This window comes from Scyliorhinus canicula, chromosome 14 (assembly GCF_902713615.1).
Source record: "Scyliorhinus canicula chromosome 14, sScyCan1.1, whole genome shotgun sequence".
In the NCBI taxonomy this organism is placed as follows: Eukaryota; Metazoa; Chordata; class Chondrichthyes; order Carcharhiniformes; family Scyliorhinidae; genus Scyliorhinus; species Scyliorhinus canicula.
Window position 1 is genome coordinate 145105832 of NC_052159.1, and position 24655 is coordinate 145130486.

At 48.5% G+C, this 24655-nt stretch overlaps 1 protein-coding gene across 5 annotated transcripts in view; it reads left to right on the plus strand.

Moving 5' to 3' along the window:
• The window catches only part of tbc1d4 (TBC1 domain family, member 4), a 300791-nt gene that overhangs the window by 188471 nt on the left and 87665 nt on the right, over nt 1-24655 (plus strand). For all 5 annotated transcript variants that reach the window (XM_038818403.1, XM_038818405.1, XM_038818406.1 and 2 more), the window contains exons 5-8: nt 6590-6722; nt 14175-14266; nt 22675-22785; nt 23451-23570. In XM_038818403.1, the coding sequence (XP_038674331.1) occupies nt 6590-6722; nt 14175-14266; nt 22675-22785; nt 23451-23570 (456 nt within the window). The remainder of the gene's footprint in view (nt 1-6589; nt 6723-14174; nt 14267-22674; nt 22786-23450; nt 23571-24655) is intronic.

The following is a 24655-nucleotide window of genomic DNA, read 5'->3' on the forward strand; positions in this document are numbered from 1 at the left end:
AGCAATGCCATGATACCACCCTGCCTAAAGGGCATGCACCTGCCGGCCTCCGATCACCTGGGAGACTCCCATTATCTATCTGGTCCCCCTTTGTAGAGACCAGTACTCAACTGTGCTCGCCTGAGGTCTCCGAGGCAAAGGGAATGGATCCCAATGCCTCGGGTTTCACGGGAAACTGCATTATAATGTGAGACTAGCAGTCCCGCTCCAATACGCAGGTCTAGTACAATAAAAAATGATCCCGCCTACAATGAGCGGTCTTCACATCACAATGTCTCGCGAGATATTGTTAGATTTTACGAGACGTTGCGAGCTGGGTAAATCCTGGGAGCGGGGTCGCCTGGCTTCTATCAGCCACGCTGTGCCGTGGCGAGCTGATTTGTCGGGTGCAGCGTGGCCGTTGGATCACGCCCTTCCAAACGTTTTTGAATTGCGCCCTTTTTTTGGGGGACCTGAGAGGTGGAATCTCCTTATATGTTAGGTTGACTTATACATTGCGATTTACAGTAGTTACTACTTTGCTTTGCTACAAAACAGACCAGAAGCGCATATTTAATAGAATCTGCTCTGTGACTGCATACTGCTTCTTTAAGAAGCTGATTATGACTCTTATGGGAAAACAATTGTGCTAGAGATTAATTATATTGTAAAGTGATGCACTAACAACGTATGCAGAAAAGTTACATATGTTTCCAGTATTAGTGTGATGCTAATGTGATGCAGTATTAAAAAAGTGATTTTAAAATCTTTTCATTAAATATGGGGGAACAAAGGTGTCAGTATTTCCACCTCACAATAACATTGTGGTGAAATATTGCCAGTGCGTTGCTCGGTCCAGTGACAATTTTGTAAAAATAGGAATGATTGAAGATCTTTTCCAATGCTCGAGATGTTTTAGGAACATCAAATTCAATGTTAGAAACCCCATGGGACTAAAAACAACTCTCAGCTCACAGGAGTCGACTTCATCCTTTGTTCATTCCACCACTAAGGGGACATGGACGTTGCAGTAATGTAGACTGAGTCTCCCGTTTATTCCTGATCATTGGTAGATTGCACTGGGGTTTTTCCTGATGTTTGCAGAGGGATTGGAATGTGAGAGATTGGGCAGTCTCAAAACCAATTCATGCTGGGAGGCAGAAATGGCGGGTCACAAGTGCTTTTGAGTTTGATTCTTGTTGCATGGGTTGGGCAATCTCAATCAGAGAAGCAAAAGAGCATTGGGCACTAGGGTGCACTGTCCTGAGGCAAACAATTTGGCTCCTACATTTAATATGACCACCATGGGGCTGGTTTAGCTCACTGGGCTAAATCGCTGGCTTTTAAAGCAGACCAAGCAGGCCAGCAGCACGGTTCGATTCCCGTACCAGCCTCCCCGGACAGGCGCCGGAATGTGGCGACTAGGGGCTTTTCACAGTAACTTCATTGAAGCCTACTCGTGACAATAAGCGATTTTCATTTCATGTCAGTTAGATAGATAGAATTAGTTTAATGAGAAAAACATCATGGTGGCAGTGCTGAATTCACGTCATCATTGAATCATAGAATGGGCCATTCAGCCCATCAAGTCTACACTGACATGCTGAAAGAGTATCCTACTTCCCCGTCCTATTCCTGTAACCCATAACCACACTTAACCTTTGGAAACTAAGGGACATTTTCACATGGCCAATCCACCTAACCTGCACATCTTTGGACTGTGGGAGGAAACCCACGCAGACCCGGGGAGAATGTGCAAACTCCACACAGGCAGTCAGCCGAGGCCGGAATTGAACCCGGGTCGCTGATACTGTGAGACAGCGGTGCTAACCACTGTGTCGCCCCCTATTGTGAAGATGAAACAAATAAAACAAGTAATTATAATGCATAACATAGTCGTAGGCAATAACTAAAATAAAAAACAATAAAAGCATTGCACAATTATGAATATTTCAGTATACAAATAATTATTTTATATTGCAAAATGCTTAAGTTACAGATTACAAATGAAAGGTCTGTTGTACATTGTATGTTCAGTGGGTCTCGCAAAGAGGTTCTGAGTCTTGCATGGTTTAATATTAAGTGTTGGCTCGGCCGTGACATCTGCATTTGAGTCACCAAAAACATACAGTAACAGCACGGAGAAAAATCTGCCAAAGAGAGTTGGTGCCAGGACTTAGCCCTGCTTTATCCCACTGCTGATCTTGAAAGCCTCCAGTGATGCTCCATTGTAACTGTGAAACTTGTGACATTACGAGAAATGTACAGAACTGTAAGAGTTAATGTTATGTCTGAATCAACCACTAGAGGGAGCTAGATGCAGAACTATATAAAGTTTTGATGCTCTGCCTTCTGGGAGAGTGTTGAGGAGAAGGCTTGGAGAAAGACTGTAGGCAAGCTAGTGTGAGTGAGAGCAGATCATAGTTACTGTATTAGTGTAGAGATTAGTGGTAAATGAATGTAGATTGGATGTTTATTGTCTATTGTTCATTATATAGAAGTATGAGGTCGAATTCAATTAATTAGTGTAAATAAATCTTTCGCTTTGCTTAATGCAAAAGCTAGCTGTGGTCTTTGTGAACACTACGCAAACCACTCTAGGATCTGAACCACAAAGAACACCGCAAAACTATGCATGTTCGAGTGGAAAGAAGAAATGGTGCCTGGGAGCCCAGGTGGGCAGCCTGTTCTCTGCAGAGGTTCATGGAGTTCCAGCTCTGTTGATAAGGTTGAAGGCCTTGGTGATGTCTATGAAAACCAAGCAGGGTGGTCTATACTGTTTGTGATGCTTCTCTTGCAATTGCTGAAGTGGGAAAACCATGTCAACTGTCCACCTGCCAGCTTTGAAGCCACACCGAGACTCAATAAAGATGTGTGATGCCATGGCCTGAAAACTGGTCAAATATGGGATTCAATAAATGGTCTCCAATCAAAACGTCAACTCTAAACCAACAAAAACTGCAAGAGATGAGCGTGTAACCAGCAGAGAATTGCAAAATTATCACCTCCCCTCCCTTTATTTTTTCAAAGCTATGTTCATGAGCTAGCCTTGAGAAAACTGGCTGATCAAATGATTCATTTACACTGTTGCAAACAACCTCCTACTGACAGACTGAATACCTGAAGCAAAAGGTTTTTAACATTATATTCACGCAAACTTAACAAAATAAAGAATACGTAAATAAAAACAATGGAGTTAATGCTAGAAATCCTTGGACTTATCATGGGATGGTGCAATAATGGTGTACAGAAAGAAGCCATTTAATCCATCCTCTCTGTACTGAAGTGTTGTCCATGTAGCCTTACAATTGGATGCCATTACATTTGGGCAATGGTCCGAGGGTGTTAATTTCTTGTCAGCCTGCATCTTTTAATATGGCAGGAGTGATAGAGGCTCCACGAAACTAAAACACCCATGTAATGCTGGCAGAAGATAACCGTTAAAATCTGCTGATTGGGCCATTTGTACAAGGTCCAAAGCCTGTGCTCGTTTTCGAGGTTGTTTAAAGTACAGTAACGGACCAATTGAGCAATGAAATGCGACTTATTTGCTGGTACTTCTTGTGCCTGAGCCATTAGAAATACAGGATTGTTCAGTCGGAATGCTACAGTCTGCCATTGCAGTGTTTATCATCATTTGGAGTGGATCGTGTTGCCTATGATAAATGGACAACTGTTCGTCTTGAGGCAAACTGTCCTCCACAACATTAACACAAGGCGCGAAATTTCAGATTGAGTCAAGTTCTACTTCTGGAAATGGCCTTTCTGTTGTGAAAAACAGATTGCTGGGGTCGAGGGTGGAAATCGTGAATTGTAACAAGCATTTATAGACCGGGGAACAGAAAGAAAAGTTTATTGGATTATATTTAATTGGATTGGTTTATTGTCACGTGTACCGAGGTACGGTGAAAAGTATTGTTTTACGTGCAGCTCAAACAAATCATTCCGTACATGAAAAGAAGATGCATAATATGGCAAACATAAAATTCACAATGTAAATACATAGACACAGGCATCGGGTGATGCATACAAGAGTGTAGTACTACCCAGTAGAGAAAATGTGTGAAGAGATCAGATCAATCCATAAGTCCATCAGTCCACAAGAGGGTCGATTGGGAGTCTGGTAACAGCGGGGAAGAAGCTGTTTTTGAATCTGTTCTCAGACTTTTGTAAGAATAAACAAATGAAATACATGCTGTCATAATATACACATCAGTATATAATGGTGCAGACACACACTGACTGACACACTGCAAGACCAATCAACACACACAACACAGCAGCCAATCACCAGTTACAGCACGCTCACTATAAAGCCAGAGGGCACTAGTTTTCCCGCTCATTCGGGATGCAGCCTCTGAGAAGGACAGAGCTCACAGCTTGTAGCACAGATCTTCACCATGTGCTAACAGTCTAGACTGGTCAGGATAGGCATAGGTCTTCAGTTTAATCTAACATAGTGTCAACCCACAGTGCAAGTATGTTCAACAGTTCCTAGCTTAATAAAATAGTGTTGTACTATTTCAAGTGTTGGTAGCCTGTATATGTTACTGCTAAGGTAAACGCAGTCTTCACAGATCCAGAGTACCCAACACATCACATGCATCTTAAGCAAACTGGCGAGTGCATTGACAGGAGGAAAGTATAATGATCCAGATTAAACACGTTTTGTGAAATGGTTAGTAAATAATAGAACAAACATTACAGCTTAGGTTTGCCTCTGTGCATATCAGTAGGGAGGGTCATGTTTTACTTAGTCACCTGATTTAAATAGTTTTGATAAGCTTGCTGCAGCACAATGATAGCTGACCCGCACTTGTGTTTAAACTGCACTGTGACTGCAGTCAACATCAAAACCACACTTCAGATCCCAGCTATGAGCAATGCCACAGGAGGTCCACTTGTATTCAGAATGCAATTAGCGGTGATGTGTTTATTAGTTCTTTACCTAATGTGTGGCACAGAATTTACAGGCCAGCAGGTCTACGTTGGGTTGCTGCTGCACACGAACCTCCTCCCAATCTACCTCATCTAAACCTGAGCTGGACTCTCTGTCCAATCACGGCAGAGGGATTCTTCACTCCCGCTGCAGTGAATGGCACCAAATTCTCCGTCCTCGCTAGCAGCAGTCACGGGGCGGACTCACAACGGGGCATCCCGGTCCCTGTCTTCATATCCTTTGATTCTCTTCTCCCACGGCACACGGCTAAATCGCTGGCTTTGAAATCAGACCAAGGCAGGCCAGCAGCACGGTTCAATTCCCGTACCAGCCTCCCTGAACAGATGCCAGAATGTGGCGACTAGGGGCTTTTCACAGTAACTTCATTTGAAGCCTACTTGTGACAATAAGCCATTTTCATTTTCATTTCATAACAATCCAGTTTCCTTAAAATCCACCTACTCCACTCTCCTACTCACTAACTCCCTTTGGTATTGTGCTCTGTATTGTAATCACTTTCCCCCGCATTATTCATTGGATTTCTTGCTGATTATCTTATTTTTATCCAGAAAGGATTATTTCATAGATGGCCCATTCTGTTTGATAATTAAATCAAAGTTCCTTCCAAGTTTGGCATTTTCCCACATTTTGTTAATTCAACTTAAGGAAAGCAAAATATGTTTAAAAAAACATATCAGCAATAAAGCAATGACAGGACCTTGTGAGACAGTAGCCTTACCAAGTAGCCTATAGAATGAACATCCCTTTTAGGCATAAGGTCGTATGAGTGTTTAACCCTCATCTTTAACCCGGCACTCCCGACTTGGTCAGCACCATTGTGGGGATAGGCAAGTCCTAGTCCTCCACGTTTGTCATGGAGCTGGGCCAGACATTCAGGGCATCGTTGTTCATGGCACACTCAGGTGTTGTGAAACACAGTCTGCATAAGAGGACTTTTTGATAGGTAAGTTAAAAAGGTCCTCCTCTTCCAACAATGCCAACGTATGGCCCCCACCCGCCCACCAAGGACTCCGTCCCCTTGCCCTCCTTGCCAAGCTGTGGCACTTCCATGAACATTGGCCCACTATACACTGTATAGAACCAATGAACTATAGTGACAATAGGATACATAAAAAAACTTTTAAAAAGTAATTGATTAATAACTTTTCACGATGTCAGACAAAAGTCCTCTTGCTACAGGGAAACAAACATGTCAATCATCCAGATCCTTCAAAGCTTCAAGACCTGAAACTGGCCTTCTGACGTTCAGCACAATCTTTCTCACGGTTCACACAATACTTTCAAATTTCCCGGCATGCACACATTTTGAAACTGTGTCCTATACACCAAGGTGTAGGTCAAGCTGTAGGTGTAGGAAGAGCAAAGGTCCTGACACCAATCCCCACAAATCAGTTCTCCAGCTCCAACTTTGGCCCTGTTGTGCAGCACTTGATCAAATGCCTTTTGGAAGCCAACCCTGAGCCAAATATTGTCTGGTTAATGCTCCTGTGAAACACATCAGGACATTTTGCCATGTTCAAGGTGCTATATAAATGTACGTTCTTGCTAAATTAGAAACATTCTTTTAACCGTTGTATTTTTTTTCTTTTTCAAGCAGCAGATATTTGGCCTTGTGCAGCGACTCATTTTGGACTGTGCCTTTTTTGACAGGTGGATGAAGTCATGCTGACCTTGAAGCAAGCCTTTAGCACCGCTGCCGCCCTACAGAACGCTAAGACTCAGATCAAACTGTGTGAGGCGTGTCCCATGCATTACCTGCACAAACTCTGTGAAAGGATCGAAGGTAAATAAATAGAAGGCATCAGCCAACTGCAGCCGTAGCATTCTGAACACAGCAAAAGACATTGTAGAATATTCTCTCTGCTTCTCAGTCATTCTGAATGAGGTTCTCTGCGCTTTACCCGCCCATTTTCAGTCGGTTCCTAAATGGAGGAGTGAAATTTGCTCGGGAGCCATTCTCCCATCTCCCCATTGGTCGCTGCCACATTAGGGTTTCCTTTTAGAAACAATAGTGGACACTACATACTGGGTGGGTGAATCTCGCTAGTTGAGGCAAATAGGGATATCTGTTTATTTTCCATTGTTGGTATTCTGCCATTGTCAGGAAGCCCCTAATATGTTCTGGCATACAGGGTTGCTGAGGAGGTGGGGTTTAAATTTTAACTGATTCCCCTCCCTCCATCGCTCACGTGCAGCGAATCATGAGGGATCAATCACACTGGCCCAGCAGAATCTTTCTTAATCTGTTGAAAAATATGTGAACACTTGCCCCAGCTGCCCTGGAAGCAGCCCATACTCCACTACTGCAATTGGTGAGGCTCACAGCGGCAGTGTTCCACTCCCTTCCCCCACCCTGTGATCCAGTTTTGCTGATAACCCCACCCAGATCCTACCAATTGAGTGAATCCTGGATTTCCGTCTGGGTTAGTGTCACAGAACATGAGTGACACAAAATCTGCCTTGCGGCATTTCCACCGAAGAAGAACATCTGGGCCAATTTGCAATGAATGCTGCCGGCATGGCGATGTAGTGGCCAACCGGTGGCCTGAGGGAATGCTGCATTGTCTCCGGTGCCATCATTCCAATGGGATGTAACACCAAAGCTCAGGTGCTCTGCTTCACTGGACATAGTTGATCCCAGGTCACTGTTCGAAGAAGAGCAATGGAGCTGACTGGTGTCCTGACCTGCATTCTTCCCTCAGCCGATGCCATATTTAATGATTTCATGTTATTTGTTCAGACTTGCTGGACACAAAATGGCTGCCTATATAATAACAATTCAAGTGTAAATTTGAGTTACTTGAAGCTCTTTGAATGTCTTAAGAATGTGAAAGGCTCCATATCAACACCAATTCATCCTTACTTGGAAATATATCACCGTTCCGTCACTGTTGTTGGGTCAAAATCCTGGATCTCCCTCCCTGCCAGCTCTGTGGGAGTACCTACACATGCACTGCAATGGTTCAAAAAGGTGGCACACCACCAGCTTCTCGAGGGTATTTAAAAATGGGCAGTAAGTGCTGGCCGTACCGATGGTACCCACACCCCGTGAACAAGTTTAAAAAAAGATTGATGCCCTGCTAAAGACTCTTTGAGTAAAGGCACCATACATGAATTTAGGCCGTACAGATTCAGAAGATCATGTTGCTAATTCTTGAACTTTACATGTTTGGTGATCTGTACTGAGACGTTGGTGATGTCTCCATGAGGCTAGGAATGCTTGAATGTCACCCAGGATTTCTGCTTCTGCTCACCACTGTTGACAACAGGACAAAGGTTAACAGTGATGGCCACTTTTCACTCTTTAGTGCCTTTGAGCAGAGCATGCCAACACTTAATGTTTGGCTTCATACATAAAGAATAGCCATTGGGACAGCGCGCACACCACCTCATGGTTACATAACTGGAAATGATTTGTGGGTGGCCTTAAATTAGCTGGCACTGTTAATAAAATAAACGGGAGTAAAAAGTTGCAAAGGGATGCGTGGCCCCCTCCAGACTAGCCAGAGTCGCCCCAACCCCCAGCTCCTTTGAAGGATCACCCCCCCCCCCCCACCGCACCTGGCCAGCGACTGTGCACTTGCGCCCCCTGGAGGTAAGTGTGGAGGAATTCTCACCTCCTTCATCCCCTTCAGAGTCCGAGGCGCCTGGTCCCTGCTTTTAAAGACTTTTAAGTAGTGATTCGCATCTGGGTAACTTCCCGCTGGGGTGGGGGGCTGGGGGTGGTGCGGGAATGCTACTGCACTTGACTTTAATCTCACTAGTGAAATTAAAGAATGCAAACGAGCTCTAATCAGGTTCTCGCCCTTGGGTGAGACCTTGATCAAGACGGCTGGAGCGGGCTGGGAGCATTGAAAACTGTTTGGTACCTGGATCAAATCCCGTTTTGGGCCTCTCCCGGAATTCTCCTGACATAGCGGGATTTGCACCGGACACAACAAGGCCGGGGAATTGCCCCATTGTCCAGGTTTCAGAGGCATTCCAGAAAATGGATTAAATGTAGCAACTTAGAGTTTTTACTTGTTAGAAGTTTGAGTTCACTTGTTGTTAACACATCCTTCACCTTCACAAAATTAATTCTGGCCAACTCTATTCTAATTTCTGCATCACATCTTCCAGGGCTGGCATGGTGGCACAATGGTTAGCACTGCTGCCCCATAGCGCCAGGGTCGCAGGTTCGATTCCGACCTTAGGTGACTGTGTGGAGTTTGCATGTTCTCCCTGTGTCTGCATGGGTTTTCTCCGGGTGCTTCAGTTTCTTACCACAATCCAAAGATGTGCAGGTCAGGTGGATTAGCTATGATAAATCATCACTTTGTGTCTAAAAGGTTAGGTGGGCTTAAGGGATTGGGGTGGGGCTGTGGGCCTAGGTAGGGTGGCCTTCCAAACGTTCGGTGTAGACTTGATGGGCCGAATGGCCTCCTTCTGCACTTTAGTGATTCTCTGATTCTATCTTCTGTTTTCATTTGTCCTAAATCGATAAACTTATCTACTTGCTCCAGTGTGACACCATCCACTTCAATCTTCACTTTCATTTCTTCCAATGTATTCATTCTCACGACTATTGTTTTTGTCTTTTTGATGTTCGTACTCAATCCATTTTTGAAACTTCTCGATTTTCCTTAGTCTGCTATCTTTGGTCGGACCTTTCCTGATTCTGCAAGTAGCACTGTGTCATCATTGTGCAGAAAATTTGTTACATTCATGACTAATTTGTACCCCTGGAGGTTCAGCTGATTCTTTGAATATTTATTTTGTGTACAGATTAAATAACTTTGGTGACAGTCCACAGCTTTGTCATACTCCTCTTGTCATTATAAACATGTATAATTGTCCCTCTCGAGCCTGATGCTCCCTGTTTGGCCCAATATCAGCTCTTAATAAATCTCACGGCTGGGATTCTCCGACCATGCGCCAGGTACGAGAATCCCTGGGGAGAGGCGCGAATTCCGCCCCACTGCTCCGACGCCGGCTTCCCTATTCTCTGGCGCCGTTTTCCATGCCGGTCGGGGGCCGTTGAGAGCGGCCCCTCCGGCGATTCTCCGGGCCCCGATGGGCCGAGTGACTGTCAAGTTTTGCCCAGTCCCGCCGGCGTGAATTGCTCATCTCACACACGGCGGGACCTGAAGGTATGTGTGCAGGGGCGGTCCTGGAGGGGGAGGGAATGGAGGGGGATCTGACCCCATGGAGGGCCCCCACAGTGGCCTGGCCCGCGATCGGGGCCTACGGATCTGTGGGCGGGCTGGTTCCATGGGGGGCTTTTTTTCTCCGAGCCGGGGCCCTGTAGGGCTCCGCCATATTGCCCGGGGACGGCGTGGAGGTGGGAACCCCCGCGCATGTGCGGAAATACGCCGGCCGGTCCGCGCATGCGTGAGATCACACCGGCCGTTCCGCACATGCGTGAACTCATGCCGGACCTTCGGTGCCGGCTGGAGCTGCGGGGACCTCTCCGGCGGCAACCTGGCCCTGAGAATTCCTCACTTTCGGGGGCCGTTGACGCCGGAGTCATTGGCGCCGGGTTTCCCGCTGGCATCGGGACATAGCGCCATTTTTAGAGATCCTGCCCCACATCTTTATTGTCAATGTCATATTTAAGCAAAAGTAATTAAAAAATATACTGAAATATTAGCATTTATTGCAAGCAGGCTGGAATACAAAGCAGTTGAATTTATATTACAGTTTTATAAAGTTATGGTTAAACATATCGAGATAGATCATTGTTATGTAAGTGCATTACCAGACTGGTTTATTACCAGTCTGGAAATAGTCTGGTAAAGTGTATTAACTGAAGGTTTACGACACCGATTCCTGGGGTGGCGGGATTGACGTATGAGGGCAGATTGAGTCAGTTAGGGTTATATTCGGTGGACTTCAGAAGAATGAGGGGGTTCTCATAGAAATCGATAAAATTCTAACATGACTAGACAGGGAAGATGCAAGAAGGATGTTCCCAATAGCGGGTGAGTCCGCAATAAGGGGTCACTGCCTGAGGATCTGGTAGCCATGATGTGGAGATGCCGGCATTAGACTGGGGTGGGACAGGCAGCATGGTGGCGCAGTGGGTTAGCACTGCGGCCTCACGGCGCTGAGGTCCCAGGTTCGATCCCGGCTCTGGGTCACTGTCCGTGTGGAGTTTGCACATTCTCCCTGTGTTTGCGTGGGTTTCGCCCCCACAACCCAAAAACGTGCCAGCTAGGTGGATTGGCCACTCTAAATTGCCCCTTAATTGGAAAAATGATTGGGTACACTAAATTTATAAAAAAAAAAAAGAAAAAGACTGGGGTGGGACAGTAAGAAGTCTTACAAAAATCAGGTTAGTCCAACAGGTTTGTTTGGAGTTACTAGCTATCGGTGAGCCGCTCCTTCATCTCTTGACTCCAAACAAACCTGTTGGACTTTAACCTGGTGTTGTAAGAATTCTTACTGAGAATATGGGGCAGAACATTTAGGATTAATGTAGTTGAGTCCAAAATATTGACCGGAATTCCCTGGCCGTTCAGGATTCTCTGGTTCTGCTGACAGCGTATCCCCGCCCGCGGGTTTATCCGCAGCGTGGGGTGGCTTTAATGGGAATCGCCATTGACTTCGAAGGGAACAGAGAATCCCGCTGCAGGCAAATGCGAGGTGATTCATTTTGGAAGATTTAATTCAAGAGCAGACTATATGGTCAATGGAAGAGTCCTGGGGAAAATTGATGTCCAGAGAGATCTGGAAGTTCAGGTCCATTGTACCCTGAAGGTGGCAACGTAGGTCGATAGAGTGGTCAAGAAGGCATACAGCATGCTGGCCTTCATCGGACGGGGTATTGAGTACAAGAGTCGGCAGGTCATGTTACAGTTGTATCGGACTTTGGTTGGGCCACATTTGGAATACTGCGTGCAGTTCTGGTCGCCACGTTACCAGAAGGATGTGGATGCTTTAGAGAGGGTGCAAAGGAGGTTCACCAGGATGTTGCCGGGTATGGAGGGTGCTAGCTATGAAGAAAGGTTGAGTAGATTAGGATTGTTTTCGTTGGAAAGTCGAGGTTGAGGGGGGACCTGATTGATGTCTACAAAATTATGAGAGGTATGGACAGGGTGGATAGCAACAAGCTTTTTCCAAGAGTGGGGGTGTCAATTACAAGGGGTCACGATTTCAAGGTGAGAGGGGGAAAGTTTAAGGGAGATGTGCGTGGAATGTTTTTTACGCAGAGGGTGGTGGGTGCCTGGAACGCTTTGCCAGCGGAGGTGGTAGAGGCGGTCACGATAGCACCATTTAAGATGCATCTAGACAGATATATGAATGGGCGGGAAGTAGATCCTTGGAAAATAGGCAACAGGTTTAGATAAAGGATCTGGATCGGCGCAGGCTGGGAGGGCCGAAGGGCCTGTTCCTGTGCTGTAATTTTCTTTGTTCTTCTTCAAGTTAACCTTTTTAAAACATACAGTGAACATCTTAGCAACCATTCATTCAAATACAACCCCCAAAGCATACAACACTAAGTAATCCTTAATAACGTCCCAAACAACATCCAGAAGACTTAAGAAACACCTTTTAACAGAAAGATATCAGGCTTACATTCACTACTGAAAACATTTATAATTTTGAATTCGCCAAATGACCAAGAGATAGTCTTTTCATGTCAGAGAGATCAACAGTACACCTGCTTTCTCTGGCTTCAGCTCCAACTCTGAATAACGAAAATAAAACACACCCTGCAGCAAAATTAAAAAGCTGACAGACAGTCCAGCTCCACCCACACTCTGACATCACAGATAAACAGCCATTTCTTAAAGGTACTCTCACATGACAATGTGTAGTTCTGGCTGGTCTGACACCCTGAAGAATGCCACTCCCGGGCACGGCTCCACCCTCACCCCCACAACCTTTGACATAATCTCGAAGAATGCTGTCCACCACCTGGGAAGTCTGGGCAGGCCCAGAACATGTAGGAATGGTTGGCAGGGCCTCCCTGGCACCATTCAGACTTGTCTTCCATTTTCTATGTTTTTATGTATTGAGCGACATAGATCAAGGCGAGGTTACTGGCATTGGGGTACAGGTTAACCATTATCCAATAGAATGATGGTACAGGCTTGAGGGACCAAAATTGCCTACTCCCGATCCTCGCAGCCAGTTTAAAATGAGCCTTCTGAAGAAGAGGGAGGAAAATTGGGGTGGAAAGTGGAAAGGAAGCTTGTGTGATGCATATTAAAACGAGATTGCTAAAGACGAGTGCAGAGTATTGAAAATAAATTATTCCAGTGTTCCACCAATGCTTCATTTTCTGAGTGTCTGAAGTGTGAAAATAGTATGAAACCTGGATTTCAGAATCCACTTTTGTTCTGACGAGGTAACATTTCAAGGTTCAAGGACCCTGTTCGTTGCAGACAGAAAGGACATGCAGACACATTGCTTCTGTTTCAGCTAAAGAAAATAAGTGGCAGCCATTTGCTAACTCATTCCTCCGGGCAATACAGTGACCAATCAGGATCAAACTGCCTGGTTTAAGTCTCAAACAATGCTTCACAGTTAACTGTCAGATACTTGGTTCATTCCCCTTACATCGGTATTATCATGAAGAGTCCCGGTGAGTACAAGATGAAATGTAATGACATGTCTCTTCTTTCAGCAATATTCAAGTCCTGTACTCACAAAATAACTATTTCAAGGTTCGCACTACTTATAAGCACTGAGAAGATGTCTCAGTTATTTCAAAAAATGTATACATTTTTGGGATACAGGCATTGCCGACAAAGGCAGCATTTATTGCCCATCGCTAGTTGCCCTTAAGTAGGTGGTGGTGAGCCACCTTCCTGACCCATGGCAGCCCATGTGGCGAAGGTGCTCCCACACTGCTGTCAGGTGTGGTTTTCCAGGTTTTTGGCCCAGTGATGGTGATATATATCCGCGTCAGGATTTCAGGTGACTTAAGGGAAACCTGGAGACAGTGGTGTTTCCATGTAACTGCTGCTTTTGTCCTTCAAGGTCGTGGGTCTGGAACGTGTTATCAAAGAAGCCTTGAAAAGCTGTTGTGGCGTATCTTGTCTGTGGTACACACCCCAGCCTAATACTTGTTACATCTCGAAGCCTCCGAAACAGGGACAGACGTTGCACGATAGCTTTGATAACGCAGCATAAAGCAGGCGCACGAATGTTGAAGTGTTTTAGTCTGAAACAGCAGAAAGAATTGTTGGATGTTAAGCGGATAGAGCAATGAAGTGACGCATTGATCAGCACTCCTCTGACTTTCCAGGTCTCTACCCACCAAGAGCCAAGCTTGCCATCCAGAGACATGTTTCTCTTTTGAGTGACAATGAGCAAGCTGATATTTTTGAACGTGTTCAGGTAACAAAACAGAGGCTGTTTGAAAAGTGTTCACTAAAATTACATATTCATTATGGGAAGCTGTGACGGTAAATATGGATTACAGATTATTTATATGTGATGACAATTACTTTAATTCTTAACATCAAACTGAAATTTCCAGTGTGATCATTAATTTGTGATGCTAACCTATGTTAATTATGACAATATCTGTTGCAATTATGCCTCAGTTGAAAAAGTTCCTGGCTTGCCTGTAAATATCCATTGAGGAATTTGACGTAATTTCTATAAAACTATACATCCCCATTACAGGTGCCTTTTCCCCTTCACTGGATCCATTCCAGCTCTACCCTGCTCCAGTACCATTATTATTGGAGGTTGTATTGTGTGCACACAGCCAGATAAAACACTACTGTCATCAGTGCTTCAAGTTTATTTTTTGAACTTTAGTAGGATGTGGACGTCGCTGGCAAGGCCAGCATTTGTTGGCCATCCCAGAATTTACCTTTAGCTGAGTGGCCATTTCAGAGGACAATTAAGACCCCATTGCTGTGGGTCTGGAGTCACGTGTAGGCCAGACCAGGGAAGGAGGACAGATTTCGTAAAGGACATTAGTGGACCAGATGGGTTTTTACAACAAGAGATGATAGTTGCCATGGTCACCATTACCGAGACCAGCTTCATATTCCAGATTTATTAACTTATTTATTAATTTAAAAAATAAGAATTTACATTCAATCAGCTGTTGTGGTGGGATTTGAAACTATGACACCAGAGCATTAGATTGGGCCGCTGAATTGCTAGAGCTGTGACATTACTTCTAAGTGAGATGGTGAAGACTCCAAAGAAACAATGGGCGAAATTCTCCGTTTGGGAGACTGAGGGCTGGATTCTCCGATCCTGTGGCTATGTCCGCAGGATCCGTCTGGTCTTACGACCAGAAAGTCGGCGCCGCCCCCGCACCGATCCTCCGTCCGGTGAGGGGGGCTAGCAACCACGCAGCGTAATCTGTGGATACGGCTGGAGAACAGGCGGGTCCGTGGCCACGCATGCAACATGGCGCTGGCCGCGTGTAGATCCATCCTGCCAAAAACTGCCCCTCTGTAACCAACCTCGCCACCACCAGGCCACCCCCCCACCCACCAATCTCCCCAGACCTCGCCGAAGCCCCCACTGCCAGCGGAACGGCTCCCCCCCTGACTGTGGCGGCGCTGGACACAGACCGCAGCCGCCACGCGAGGTGCCCGAATGGTGTGAGCGCACGCCATCAGGGCGGAGCGTCAGGGAAGGGTCTCAGGTGATTTCCTGAGGCCGTCCATATGGCATGTGGAGTACTCACAGAGTACGCAATTTTTGTAGGGGTGGCGCATTGAAAAAATGGCGCCGCCCCAATTCCGGCGGAAATGGGGATTCTCCGGCCGATCGTCGAATGCGATTTCGGTGTCGGCGATTGGAGAATCCAAACATAAGTGTTGATGCCAGGTCTGGATTGCCTGTGGTTCGCATTGCCGTGGGGGACGCTATTTCCTGAGCAATTCAGGACATGCTAATGGGCCAGTGGAGTGCTTGGGACAGCACGGTAGCATTGTGGTTAGCGCAATTGCTTGACAGCTCCAGGGTCCCAGGTTCGATTCCCGGCTTGGGTCAGTGTCTGTGCGGAGTCTGCACATCCTCCCCGTGTGTGCGTGGGTTTCCTCCGGATACTCCGGTTTCCTCCCACAGTCCAAAGATGTGCAGTTTCGGTGGATTGGCCATGCTAAATTGCCCTTAGTGTCCAAAATTGCCCTTAGTGTTGGGTGGGGTTACTGGATTATGGGGATAAGGTGGAGGTGTGGACCTTGGGTGGGGTGCTCTTTCCAAGAGCCGGTGCAGACTCGATGGGCCAAATGGCCTCCTTCTGCACTGTAAAATTCTATGCTTCTAAGCAGCTCCAGCTTGCCAAGCTCCCCAGCGCCAATTCTGAGCATGTGAATCTGGATCAATTCTCATTCCCACTGGGGTCAGATTCACTGGGGTCAGAATTGGCCCTTGGGACCTTGACAAGCTGGAGCTGCTTATAAGCACTCCACTCCCCACACACTCTTATTCCAGACAAGAAGATGACTCCACCTCATGGACCGGAGCTGGAGAAAATGTTGGGTGCGATGGAGGAGAGGTGGGGCACCCTCTTCCCCAAGGTGGGCAGGAGGCTACCGCCCACAGTCGCTAACCGGGCCTGGACAGAGTTGGCCGAGATGCTCGGTGTGGTGAGCCTCACCAGACGGACTGGCACGCATGCTGCAAGAAGATGAACGACCTCCTTAGGGCATCTAGGGTGAGTCACCACCTCTGTTGCCCAGGCATCACTCCTATCCCTCACTCCTCTCCTCACAATCCCACTCTCATAGAGGCCAATAAATGCCCACCTGCCCGCAACCCCCTCACATCCCATCCTTCACCAAACCCCAACACCTGTATTGTCCTCTTTGGCAAGGTGCCTTGCACACACATGCCACCAGCTACAGACCCCCCGTGTAACTCACCTCCATGTGTCTCACCATGTCCTTTGTGTGTCCCCCAGGAAAAGACGGCCCATAACAGAAGGGAACGAGAACACCAGAGAGGGAGTCCCGGACGTCTGGGCTCTAACCGCCACCCAGTAGAGGGCAATGGTGTTATCTGGAGCGGTGCTGGAGAGCACTCTGTCCGAGGTGGAGGGTGGCGTGCAACAACCAATTGAGCCCCTAATGTAAAATGATGTCCCTAGTGATTCACCTCTCTCCCTCAGACCACTGTATCCCAAGATCTCACCATGTGTATTGTCTTTTTGTCTTGCAGGATCATCATCAGAACTGGCCAGCCCATCTGGCGTACCTCAGCCCAAGCCACAACCCCAGCTCACCTCGAAGGACCAGTCTGGGGACAGCACCGACTTCTTGACACTCCATTCACCTGCACCCTCCACCAACACAGCGACTATCACCTCGGTGGGGCATTTTAGTGAAGAGGCTCATGGGTCACCACCTGGTACGCAGGTCACACATGCTGCAGCACATCTGGTGGAGGTAGGGAAACCCAAGGGAGTGGACAGTCGGAGAGGTGCCAGATCCCAGATACAAGCTGTACTCCGGACAGATGTCACGCTTCTGGAAAGCACAATCCCGTCACTGGTGGAGATGCAGATGCAGAGCCAGGATCTAAAGGAGACACAGTTGGAGGAGTCCAACCGTCTTCTGGTACAGAAGACAACGGCGACAATGCATGATACCCAGGTCAACCCTGAACGGGTGGCATCCACAGTGGAAGCCTTGGATCAAAAAGTCACAGCCATGGGTCAAGTGGCCTAAGGCTTGGGGCACACTGTGCGGTGGATGGCTGAGGCTCAGGACAGCATTGTACCGGGCCCACGTGAACATTGCTGCAGTGCTCCAAAACTTGGCTCAGTCACAAAGCTCATGGCTGAGGGCATTGAGAGGATTGGCTGGGTGCTGACTGACCTGGGCCAGAGAGAGATGACCGAGGCGCAGAGGGACATTACTCCCTCGCAGAGGACGTGGCCCAATTTCTTTGCTCCATTGTTGATGGCAGCAAAAACCCTGCTTGAGGCAAGAGCAGGCCTCCAGGACTGGCAGCGCCATGTTACACTGGAGCCTCTGGATCTCACACAGGCCTTACCTCCGTCCCAGGCAGTAGCCCAGGGGCCACCGGGCACCCCAAAGGAGGAGGAAGTGACGGTGCACATGCTGGCCTCCCGCTTGCGCAGGTGCTGGAACAGGCAGCGCTTCTGAATCACCCCTACCTGACACTGGTGCATCTAATGGACAGAGGGCAGAACAAGGTGGCACCTTGCCACCTGTGAGACCTGAAAGTCAGCCAGGCTCATCCAGGCCCAGGCCTTCTAGAGGACGGCCGCCAAAGGCATCTCAGGTCAGAGGGCGAGATACGCAGCAGGCCCCCTCCATGTCTGGTGTGCTGTCTGGGGTCACACCTAGAAGGAGCAGTAAGCCACATAAAATAAGGAAGTTAGACACCAATTAAGTTGGCATGGGGCAGCACATAGGATAGAGGGAGAGGTCAGAGCAAAATAATGTTGAAAGTGACAATTAAAGACCTTTTCACCAACATTCCAACCTGCCTCAATCCTCTGTCGGAAGAGTGTGAGGGCTGGACTGGGTGTAGAGGGTGTGCCGGGTAAGGGGGTTGTGGGAGATTGGTGGTGTGGGTGTTGGAGGATAGAACGGGGCAGTGTCTCCAAGATTATTGAACGATCCATCTGGGGTCACCCTCAGAGGTGGCATGGAATGGGGTCAGAAGTGTGAGACCGCCTTGTAGGACAGCTTACCCATTGAGTGACCCATCACCACTCACCATCTCCATAACCGCAATCCCTCCAATCAGCCGAAAGGAATATGAGCCCGTGAGATGGAATGGCCAGCACACATGCAGTGGCTCATCCGGGCAGACAGCGGAAGTGATTCTGAAGGCAGGATTCAGCCTGATTAGAGAGAACCGGAGCTCATCTCACAGTGAGAACGAGTCTTCATCATCCTCCATACCGTAGACAAGACCGGTTGATACAGTGCCCTGTCGTGGTGTTCGTCAGACAATTGGAGGGGGGGGGAGGGATGGAATGAAGGGAAGAGGGACAGGGGAGGATGTGAGCAGCTATGGGGAGCGGGACACCACTTGGGATGGAGGGGTTGGGTGGGGGAGAGTATAGAGACATGTGACATGGCAGCTGAACTCCCAGTGGTCAGGCCTCTTAGTTGGCAAATGTGGAGGTGATGAGGTTGCCCTGTGTGCGGCGGCCCTGGAGCACATATTCGGTGGTCTGCCATGCCAGTCCGGGCTCCCTTCCCGTTTCTTCCTGGGCATCCTGCACATTTATGGACAGCACGGTAGCACAAGTGGCTAGCACTGTGGCTTCACAGCGCCAGGGTTCCAGGTTCGAATCCCCGCTGGGTCACTGTCTGTGCGGAGTATGCATGTTCTCCCTGAGTCTGCGTGGATTTCCTCTGGGTGCTCCGGTTTCCTCCCATAGTCCAAAGATGTGCAGGTTAGGTGGATTGGCCATGCTAAATTGTCCTTAGTGTTCAAAAAGGTGAGGAGGGGTTTTTGAGTTACGGGGATTGGGTGGAAGTGAGTGCTTAAGTGGGTCGGTGCAGACTCGATGGGCCGAATGGCCTCCTTCAGCAGTGTATGTTCTATGTTCTGTGTCAGATGAGACCTGGCATTCTTCCTCCTCTTCCAGCATGTTCCCCACTCTGCTGTGTGGCGTTATGCAGGATGCAGCAGGCCAGCACAATACTCGAGGAGCTATGTTGGAGCACTGCACCGGAGCTGCCTGGGCATCGAAAGCACATCTTTAGGATGTCGATGCACTGCTCAGTGACATTCCTTGTTTTTGTTTGGGCGTCCTTATAGCCATTCTCCGCATCACGAGGAGACAGGACAGGTGTCACGATCCAAAACCTCAGAGGGTAATCCTTGTCACCCAAGAGCCAACCCCTGCGCATTCAGGGTGTGGACGCCCTTCCAATTGATGAAGGGCACCTTCTGATGAGCCGGTGCCCGTAGGGGGAAATGTGTTCCATCGATCACCCCCTGGTCCTGGGGCATGCCAGCGATGGCGGCAAATCCTGTTGCCCGGGAATCCTGGTGGGCTTGGTCCAGATTGAAGTTTATATAGTCTGCAGCCTGGGTGCATAGGTCATTCATCACAACGCGAGATCACAGACTCAGCCATGGGAAGACACAGAGGCATAATGGTTCCGGGCATCCATCAGCTTGACGGCCTCTGGGAGTGGGTGTCGGCTTCAATACCCATGCGGTACCAGGTGACCAACATCTGTCACAGTTAGTGCACAGTCTCCCTGGTCAGCCAAAGCCTTTGGCGGCACAGGCGGTCCGGCATCTCCTCAAAGGACAGGCACTGACATTGAACATGTGGCCCGATGCGGCACCTCCTTCACATCTCCTCCTCGGCCTGTTGGACGACCAGTATTGGAGCCTCACCCGCTGGCTCCTGCCCTTCTGCGGCAGACTCCTCTGGTGCAGAGTCCTTCCCGAGCAGGCCCTGTGCCTCCAGCCCCCGTGCGTCTGCAACGTCAGCCATGGCCAAATAAATAGCAAGCGTTCCTGGCTGTACGCTGAAATTGATTTTCTGCAGAGGGGGGAAAGAGAATACATGTTAGCAAGAAGGGTATTCCCTTGTCCATCCAGCTACAACAGGTAACATGGTGATCCTGAGTTGCACTTCAGCTCCATTCTCCACATGCCCCCTCCCCAAACCCACCCCCAACGCTAACCCTCAGTCATTCCCCCCATATGTGGCCTTCCACACTGCACTCCTGTCCCCATCAGTGAGTGGCACCAGGCCTGTGATTTGGTGAGCCTCTATCCTCACTGCCTGCCCCTGTCAACAAAGGTACTGGTGGCTGCCGCAGTGATGGGCTCTGTGGCAGCGGTCCTGTCTCCCCGGTGAGGTCTATAATGGATGTCCTCATTGGGTGAGCCATGTGGTAACCCACCAGCAGGGTGCCATCTGGTTTGCAGTGGAGAGAGCCACCAAGTGCCACCAATTGCCTCCATGCTTCGAGGCTTGCGTCTGGGCAGGTCCTACAGATGGGGGTGCGGCTGGGAATTGTGCATCTACCAGGAGCATAGCTGCAGTGTGATGTGGGTCCTGGTGTGACACACAGGTTGTGACAACCTGTCCGAGAGCAGGATGAACAGGAGCAGGAGCCTAGTGGGCAGGCAGGGCTTGGAGACACCTGGTAGTCCTGCGGAGTGGACTAGTTGATAGTGACACTGGCGATTTCTCTGCCCTGAGAGGGGCAGTGTGCCAGAGAGGGTGCCAAAGGCCATGATGCTTGTGTCCTTTGTTTAGGGTGAGCTCTGCTATTCCCCTGCTTCCCCAACAGTGGGGCTGAGCGCCTGTTGAGTGCACTGAGGATTGGCAGCGCCTGGTGTGTCAATGATTGAACTAGGCCACGCCGATCCCATTAGTAGGTTAGCTGGGGTCTGAAGGTTTCCAGAGGGGAGGCCTGAGTTCCCAAATGACCAGAGGCTCTGTGAACATTTACAGGACACAGTGAGCAGTCAGCAGAGTGAACAGCCAGGGCCTGTAACTTGAACCAAATTGGTGCGTTTAAAACAAATACTGCAGCAATGATGGTGTGAGCCAGACCACCCCAATCCCAAGGAGGACACCCTGAATCCCGCTACACCCTCTGTCCCCGGCAGCCACCCCTCCAGCAAACGATGCAATTTTAAACACATTTTCAAACTTTTCTTACGTCCTCTCTCCCCCTCAGCTGTAATGGCGTCCAGTCCCAACCTGTCGTAAACCGAGCTTGCATGACTGCCGCCTGAGAGGGGTGGAGCGTGATGGAGGCCCAGAACATACTGGGCCAAATCCGCTAATCACATCCAAATGAATGCAAATGCTGGTTTTGCATGTTGTTGCCAGCATGGGGCTCGAACTGCGTTATCGGCACTAACGAGGGACGGAGCATGGCGCCCAATTCGACGCCGGGCGTGAACCTCGATTTTGGCCGGACGCACTCCACCCGAGTATGTTTCGCGTTTGCGGCATCGCAAGGCGAAGAATTTAGCCCTATGTAAAGAACATGCCTAGTTTTATGCCAAAAGAAATAATTTCGCCTTTTCCTTCAGAATTCACATTTTCAATCCCCCAATCAGTTCATTCGCCATTCCAAAATTGGACTGAGCCGAGTACAGATAACGTACCGCTATTCACCACAAGGGGTATCCTGCATTCCACCACTGCTGGTAATTGAACATCACTCTGTTCTCGGAGGTCACAGCTTTCCTTTCCACCTGTGTGAGAAGTTAACATACCATCTTGAATACCAACACACTTAGAAACTGCCCTCAAACGGCTCTGAGACAGTGGTCAGATTGTGATGTGACATTTGCTGTCTGGACAATGAAGGCAGTCCCAATCAAATGGTTGTGTATAGAGTAGAGGCTTTATGCATTTAGATAATAATAGAAAGCTCCCAAAATGGAAAATGAGAAATTAGACTTGCTCCCCACGGTCATCACAAAGGCTCTGATCTGTTTTACATTTGTACAATATTACGACCTGTGCATTTGATTCGCCTGATACACATTCCCATTGAGACATGCTCTGTCCCAAGAGCAGTCTTGTCCGTTTAGGGCTAGTATATTCCTGACTATTGCCTGGAATTCTTATTTAGGATTGTTCAGTATATCTGCCACTTTGGAGCTCAGTCGTTGACATTGTGCACCGTGTCTTTCACAGCATGTACACTGTGATTGTAACATAGGGCGATGTACTGCAACTAACACATTCCGCAATTATAGCAGGAACCTTTTAGAGTTTAAGAAAAAGTGGAAAATATCAACAGGAGAGCTGGGGACCTTATCCATGAGCAATATTAATCAATGATCTGTATTGACAGAAAATGAAGCCAGCTGATGACCAAGATGAGAATGAGTTGGTGATTCTCATTCTGCGCCAGATTTGTGAGACCAAACAGAAGACGCACGCCCACCTTGGCGAGACCCCGATGGTATAGCACCTTCTCCATTCACTTTAGAAAAGTAAAGGGATTGAACTTGTGACTGTGGAGTTACCTGTGGATGACTGTGCCCCATTATTTTTCAATGTAATGCTCTGTTCAGATGGCCCTGGAGCCACTTCAGTCACAGGCCCGTGGTCATAGCCGGCCTGTGGAGGGAGTTCTCCTGAAGACCCCTCATGCTCTCCTACCTGTGGGCAGCACGGTGGCACAGTGGGTTAGCCCTGTTGCCTTACAGCGTCCCAGGTTCGATCCCAGCTCTGGGTCACTGTCCGTGTGGAGTTTGCACATTCTCCCCGTGTTTGCATGGGTTTCACCCCCACAACCCAAAGATGTGTTGGTTAGGTGGATTGGCCATGCTAAATTGCCCCTTAATTGTAAAAAATGAATTGGATACTCTAAATTTAAAAAAAAACAAGTTTTAAAAAAATGTTCTACCTGTGGCAGTAGCGACTACCTTGGCTGATGGGGCTGCTCGATAGGGTAAAGCCTCCCATTTTGCCACCCACCGTCCTTAACATTTTCACCTGGATTCCAAGCAGCATTTCACACCGTCCACCCAAATTCACCTGGGTCGCCTTCTTCAGTGAGTCTGTTGAAAATCTTGCGCACCTCACTTCACCTGTAAAACTATCTTGTTTTCTTCTCTTCCAAAGCCTGTGCCAAACAACATGATCCCAGAGCACTCAGCAAGCACAGGGAGGTTCAAACTCGATGTCCTGAAAAACAAGGCCAGGAAGTCTTTGACCAACTCTCTGGAAAATATCTTCTCACGGGTAAGGCGTATGGGACAGTGTTGAACATTAGCATGATTCAGTGGCAGGTTTTATGCACATCCTTTGAGAGGTCAAGTTGTGGTAACCGTTAAATGTTGGAATGCATATCTCCGCATGTTGTGTTTGGCCCTTGTATTCTGTCCAAACGCGTACAAGCGAATGTTAAGAAAGGTGTCACCGTTTACAGCTGGCATATTGAACATTTATATAATACCTTCTGAAACAACTTGATACCAGCTTCAACAACTGGCATGCCAGGAACAATGGACAAAAAAAGTTCACAGCTCACTCCCTGTCCATTAGTTTGACTATAGACTCCACAGGCAGGATTCACTGCGATCGGCGCGACAACACGTCGCCGGCGTCAAAAACAGCGTGAACCACTCCGGCGTCGGGCCGACCGGAATGTTGTAAAATCTCCAACCCGGAAGGGGCCACCAGCGGCCTGACGCCATTCACAACGTCTTCACCCATCACTGACACGCGGGCCGTCATTGACGCCCCGCGGCGTCGCAGCACAAAAGACACCCCTGCCGGAGACCTGGCAAAATGGCCGCCTGCCACGCAGCGCCGAGGTTCCAGGAGCGCAACATCGAGGCGCTCCTGGACGCAGTAGAGCAGAGGAGGGAGGTCCTGTACTCCGGACACAGCCGCTGGGTTGCACCACAGCTCAACCGGCGGCGTTGGAGGGAGGTGGCAGAGGCTGTCAGCGCCGTGACTGTAACAGCCAGGACAGGCATCCAGTGCCACAAGAAGGTCAATGACCTAGTCAGAGCAGCAAGGGTGAGAACCCACCCCCCCGATGGGCGGGACAGCCCTAGCTGAAACCGACATGGCTGCATCCACCCATGCAGGCTGCATTGGCAGGATGGGGTGTGAACCTATGTCAACATATGCACAACCGCTGGTCTGCAAATATATGTCTGCCTTACACTGTTGCCCTTTATCCCTGTCACTCTCCTACCCGCGTGCTCATAACAACCGGGAGCGTGAGAGGACCGGAGGGAGTGAAGGGGCTTCTACAGGGAGTACACCTGAATTGCAACCCCTCACCATTCATGAAGAGAGGGCCCTGGACCTTGCAA